The 6,391-nt window shown below is 44.7% G+C and overlaps 1 protein-coding gene across 1 annotated transcript in view; it reads left to right on the forward strand.

The window, feature by feature from the left end:
* IPO8 (importin 8) overlaps positions 1–6,391 on the forward strand; it is a 60,722-nt gene that overhangs the window by 9,168 nt on the left and 45,163 nt on the right. The window contains 3 exon segments of the mRNA XM_015411410.1: positions 1,478–1,636; positions 3,497–3,653; positions 5,209–5,299. Coding sequence (XP_015266896.1) covers positions 1,478–1,636; positions 3,497–3,653; positions 5,209–5,299 — 407 coding nt within the window.

Below are 6,391 nucleotides of genomic sequence, written 5' to 3' on the forward strand. Positions count from 1 at the left end.
CACATGTTCCTCTTTGAATGAGTAACTTTGTATAAAAGCAAAAGCGCAAAATGAAACTAATGTCTGATTCCTTCCTTAGATTTTTGCCCCCACATTCCCAGTGCTTTCTCGGCAACCAGCTGGGGCTAGCATCATTTCATGCGAAAAACAAAGGTCTGGATCCCATGCTTGCTTGGTGAAATGGCAGAGACGTGGGAGGTAACAGTGGCCACCTTGATTGGAGAGACTCCATGTTATAACTAGAGAGGCAAGGGCGGCCGGGGGGGGGGAGCAAAATGACAGCAAGAACAAAGAACTGGCAGTGGATGCAACAGAAAGGATTACGGGAAGAGAACTGAAAGATTTAGAGTCAGTTCTGAAATTTGCAATAATTCTTAATTGGAGGTTTCCAGGAGAACTGTTTCCAGGAGATGGCCATGATAATCTGTGTGTATGTCTCTGTGGGGAACTACACAGAGGATAAGTGGGCTCCGAATCATGAAAGCTTATGCTAGAAGAAGAGTTGTTAGTCTTTAAGGTAGCACTGGGCTCCCATTTCATTTTGCTGCTACAGCCTAATGCTACGAACCCATTTGGAGTTACACAGAGGACGGTAAAAGAGAAAAACTCAGAAAATATTGTGGCCCTCTTGCGAGAGTGAAGGTTTGTTTCATCGATGATGGTAAGGAAATAGGAATCTAAATGGCTCTCTTATCCAAGTGTTGGCTGAGGTTATCTGTTTCCAGCGCACAGGCTCTTTGTAGTGGTGAGAATGACATTGTACCTGCCAGTTGTCCACACATGGGTGTAACGTTTTAATAGGTCCTACCTGAACTACTGTATCTGTGTCCCATAAAGGATCTTGAAATGTTGCTATTTGGGCCTATGTGTGTTGAAGACGTACATGCAGATCTGAAGCCACTCTGGCAGGACAAGTGCACCTGGTGAGTAGTGAAGGAAGGAATGGTCTCACTCTCCACCATGCACAATTTCTACTCTACTTTGGGAGAAGGCTGTTCAAGTCAGCCCAGGATTATCCATCACAGAGTGGTGATCTGAAAGGCCCTTTCCCATAATCCTTTCTTTCCCATCCACTGGGGAGTGGGGCTCTTCATTTTTGCTGTCATTTTATTCCCTCCTTGCCTCTCTAGTTATAAAATGAAGTTTCTCTGATCACGGTGGTTTTTCTACCTTCCACTGCTATTTCACTAAGCTTTACAAGCTTTTCTGGTTTTTTGGCTTTTTCTGAAGTTTGCATCTTGACTTCATAGTGGTGGCTGATCACTATTTCATTAATCCAAGGACGTGACTCCAGATCCTTTCCCCTTGTGGAATGCGTCTGAAAAGCCTTTTTTTTTTTTTTTGGTTGGCCAGAAACATTTGTTAAGGAACAAACTTCACTCCAGCTTAAAGCATTTGTCACCCGTCCTGTTCACCAGGAGATCGTGTTTCTTGCTGACTCTTCTCCTTCCTCTCCTCTTCTTCTGCAACCTTTCAGGGCCCAGCTGACAATGTGCCTCCGTGCTATCATCAAGCATGATTTCCCAGGTCATTGGACGGCGGTGGTAGACAAGATAGGGTATTACTTGCAGTCTTCCAACAGTGGGAGCTGGCTGGGAAGCCTGCTGTGCCTCTACCAGCTAGTGAAGACCTATGAGTAAGTAGATCTTGCATCGAGGATGTGCTTCCTTTGCAGCCAGTACAGGGAGCAGTTTCTTTGCACTGATTGCTTTCCTATTCCCAAAGCAGGGAGGGAGAGAGATCCACCCATTTGCTCGGGAAGAAATAGTTGTAGAGGCCGGAAAGCCATTAATGCCTCTAAGCTGATGCACAAAAGCACGGCATGCTTTATCCGTCAAAATCCAAAATGCTAAAGAGCACCCCACCGTAGGTCAGACCAGAACCAATGAGTTGAACTGAAATCTAAAAGACTTTTTGGCTAAACATTAGGAAGAACTTCCTGATGATTAGAGCGGTTACAGAGGCCATCTGGCCATCTGACAGCAATGCTGATTCTTTGAACTTCTATAGAGAAAGACCCACAAGAAACCAGAAATAGAATAAAGAAAAAGAAATAAACGTCCGTGGGACAACCCAATTAAGTATGCGAGCAAAGCTTTTCAGTCTAAATACATAAACAGTAAATGGCAAACAGTATAGAGTCCACAATATCTGAGTCCATGCAAAAGGTCCAAAAAGGATCCACAAAAGGAAAACTGGACGCAGTAGTCAGAATGTAGAGTAGAACTTGTAAATGTATTAAAATAAAGCCACGTTGATAAAGAGGTTTCCGGATTTCTCATTCTCCCCTTTTCGAAGTATTCTTCTTCAGATCAAAGCATTACTCTGTAACCAAAATAAACTTGTTACAAAATGTACTTGTTGCAAAATGAAATGCCTAAATCCCCCAATACAAGTCAACCTCTTATACAGCGTCAATTTCGATATCAGTTACATTTGCTACTGCTTAATTTCTACACAGGCCCTGCATGTGTCAGACTCCTGTCCGGAGACAGCCTCAAGAACATTCTAATATCACAAAATATTTAGCTTATTACATTGATACTGTACAGGCACTGCATGTAAGTCTCAAGGATATTTTAACTGCACAACATGTTTGACTTATCACATTAATAACCGCACAGGCACTTGTAAACTCTGCATGTCAGTCGGGAGAGGGCCTCAAGGACATTTGGCTTATTACATTAATTATGTTGCAACAATGCAAAAAGAAATAAAATTAAAATGCTTACCTAACCCCATTCAGGGTTTACAATAGAATTCAAGGCAGTAGTCAAAATACAAGGATGTTTTCTGTAAAAATGAATACAACGTTCAGTCTAATGAGTACAAATATAAGAACATCAAAAGATACAAAAAGTAAAACTTACCCTGGTACGCAGAGCTTACAGTTGAAAGCAGGGAACACCGGAACATTTACAGTAGCTCCAATGCATCTCAAGACAGGGTTTAGTACACAATCACTATATCTAGAACGCTCAAGTGCTAATCACTTGCAGGTGGGAAGAAGTTAAAGGTATATTACAGATGCATTCTAAAGAAAGCACGAGTAATCTGTCATCAGATTCAGACCGCGGGGGGAGTATGTTCTAAGTCGAAAACTCAAAATATTCTGTGAGCAGTACAAAGTATCCTTTCGATGCTCATACCTGGGAATGGAGATGCCTTTGAAAGGCTGAGGAAAGGGGCTTAATTGTCCAGTTGATAAGGGAGAATGTAAAAGAAAAGGTTCTGAAGTTCTCCAGTTGATGTTCGCAAAAATTGTTTTAGAGGGGTTTTGGTACCATATGGCCCTGTAAGCTCTAGTCTGTGTCCCAAGAACCCTGCGGTTCTCTCCCTTTGTTTGGAACTGATGGTTAAAGGATTTTTGTGCTGTGGGCTGCTACGAGGAGCCAGGAACGGAGGGGGATGATGGAAGTTGTCCTGCAAGCGGAATAGTTAGGGTGAACATATAGCTTTGCTTCCTGAGTGTTTCTGGGTCTGGCTACTTCTGCAGGTACAAGAAAGCCGAGGAACGAGATCCCCTGATTGCCGCTATGCAGATATTCCTGCCTCGGATTCAGCAGCAGATGATCCAGCTCCTTCCTGACAACTCCCATTACTCGGTGCTCCTTCAAAAGCAGATCTTAAAAATTTTCTATGCACTCGTCCAGGTACATAAGGCTTTTGCTCCCAAAGCAATGTGGATTCTTATGTTATGGGGAAATGGCGAGGGAAAAACCCTCCTTGACCTCTGTCCCTATTTTTCTACTTTGAAGTGTTTCCTTGGTTTCATTGCTACCTAGTTTCAAAAAAAGTATGCTTAAGGTGGTAGCCCTAGGCACACACGTAATAGCATTTGAGCAAAGAACATAAGAAGAGACCTGCTGGGTCAGACCAGCGGTCTGTCTAGTGCAGCATCCCGTCTCACACAGCAGCCAACCAGTTACTCCAGAGGGCCAACAACAGGGCATAGAGGCCAGGGCCTTTCCCCAATGTTGCCTCCTGGCACTAGTACTCCGAGGTTTACTGCCTCTGAATGTAAAGGTTCCCTTAGTCACCATGGCTAGTAGCCACTGAATAGACCTATTCTTCATAAATCTGTCTAATCCTCTTTTTAAAGCTGTCTGTGCAGAGAAAATGTCTGACATGTTTATGTTTTAAAACAATTTTTAAAAGGCCTATTTTAGAAGCATTTCTAGAATGGTCATTTAAAAAAAAAATCAACTGAGAAATAACATTCTAATAACATTCTAACAACATATAGTAACATAAAATCCTCTGGAACTCTTTTCTCCTTTCCCCATTTGAGATCAAATCCTGAAGATATCATTGGCAGGAATTCAAACTAGCCAGCCCAAAATGCATAATCGAACGAGTCATTTCCCGTACGTATCCACTGCCCTTCCCAATGCTGAAGTAATCTTTGATAAGGACTGCTTGACATCTCTTTCTGAAATCCATTAGGGGCACTGTCTTGACGATCTCCTCGGGCAGGCCGTTTGTTGGCTGGATGACGTCAGCTCTTCCTCTCCAGGACTCTTCGGGTCGCAGCTCCATACTGCCACCGCCTGGCTGGAATGGCCCATTACAGGCTTCTTGATGCTGAAGAGATCTTCTAGGCTTTCGAGCTTGCGAGCCGAACCTTCCGTTCGCCGGCTAACACCTCCCCCACGGGAGGTAGATGGTAGCGTTAAGCTCCTGGAACGAGCTCTCCCTTTGTGCAGGGCACCGCAGGGTCTCATTTGCTGGCCCATCTTAGAAACGATAGTCTGTGCTGAGACTTAATAAAAAGAGCAGCCTTTTTGTGTCCACTTTCTGTTCCTTTGGTGCATTGCATCAGTCACCCTCCTCCTATTTTCCCTTCTGATATTTCTGGGTGTCTCTGTGCAGCTGCTGGGTCTTTCTCCTTAAAGAAAGAAACCCCGGATGTTTCAGTGTGGGATAATCACAGCACGGGGGCGGAAGGCTTGCCACCAGTCGGCCCTGCAATATTGCGTCTGTCTCCTAGGACTATAAGGAAGGCAGCACTATGGACGTCACGTCCCATGGAGCACCATGACGCATTCTGCAATTTCCTACTAATGATAAAACTATTTTCCCCCTCTTCTAGAACAAAAAGCAAGCTGTAGTTTCTGGGAGTAGCGTTTTCGGGAAGATGAGAGGTCTTTGCTATTTTTATACCAAACCAACATCTTTCTTTCTCTCCACCCTTTTCTTTCCCCCCAGTATGCACTGCCGCTTCAGCTGGTGAATAACCAAACCATGACTCAGTGGATGGAGATTTTCCGGACGGTCATTGACAGAAACGTGCCCGCTGTAAGGTTTACTCTTTTGGTTAATGGGAACTGCTTGGGTGGAGTGATGAGGGTTCGCGAAGGGAGTCTGTTGGTGCTTCTGTTGCAGGGGCAGGACTCCACCATAGAGGGCGTCCCTCTGGCATTAGATGCTTCCATTCATGTAAGCAGGGCTCTTTTTTTGGGGGGGGGGAGAGGTGCCAGAATTCTCAAGGGGAAAATGAAGTTTTCAGTACGTTTACTGAAAACGCAAGAACCTTGAAACATTGTTAAATGAGTTTTGTTGAAGAGGTTCCGGAACTCCCCCAGAAAAAAAAGTCCTGCATGTCAGACTAGCATCTTTCAGTGAGGCCAAAAAGTGCCCAGTGCTCATGGAAAGTGCTGCACAGTGGAGGGTCCCTTCTGCAATGGACAAAGAGCGGTGCAAACAGAAGCAAGGCTTAAGAGCGAAGTCAGCGTATGCTATGGTGGTGCGAAGTGCAGTCAAATTGCAGCTAACTTATGGCAACCCCAAAAGGTTTTCAAGGCAAGAGATGTTCAGAGATGGTTTGCTGCTGCCGGCCTCGACATAGCAACCCTGGGCTTCCTTGGTGGTCTCTCATCCAACTACTAACCAGGGCTGACCCTCCTTACCATTATATACATTATAAACAGATGCTTGTTTCCTCAAAGACCTTCAGAGCTTTTCTTGAAAAGCCTCTTCAGGCACAGGTCCTAGGTGTGATGGTTAAAGGAACAGAAGTCATCCTCGTGGCTGTAGGTTGTCTTCCATCTATGCCAGCTGCCTTGTCAGTCGCAGGGCTCTTTTTGTAGCAGGAACTCCTTTGCATATTAGGCCACACACCCCTAATGTAGCCAATCCTCCAAGAGCTTACAGAGCTCTTCTTACAGGAGCTACTGTAAGCTCTTGGAGGATTGGCTACATTAGGGGTGTGTCGCTTAATATGCAAATGAGTACCTGCTACAAAAAGAGCCCTAAATGTCAGGACCAGTTCGGTGCCTAAATCTAGAACGGCACACTCTATTCTCCAGTCCCTGCAGTCGGTGGAGCTGGGAAAGTTAGAAGCTGAAGTCTGAAGTGCTTCTTGTATTTATACTAGGACTGGTCAGTCCAG

This window comes from Gekko japonicus, unplaced genomic scaffold (genome assembly GCF_001447785.1).
Source record: "Gekko japonicus isolate JY-2015 unplaced genomic scaffold, Gekko_japonicus_V1.1 scaffold3249, whole genome shotgun sequence".
Lineage (NCBI taxonomy): Eukaryota > Metazoa > Chordata > Lepidosauria > Squamata > Gekkonidae > Gekko > Gekko japonicus.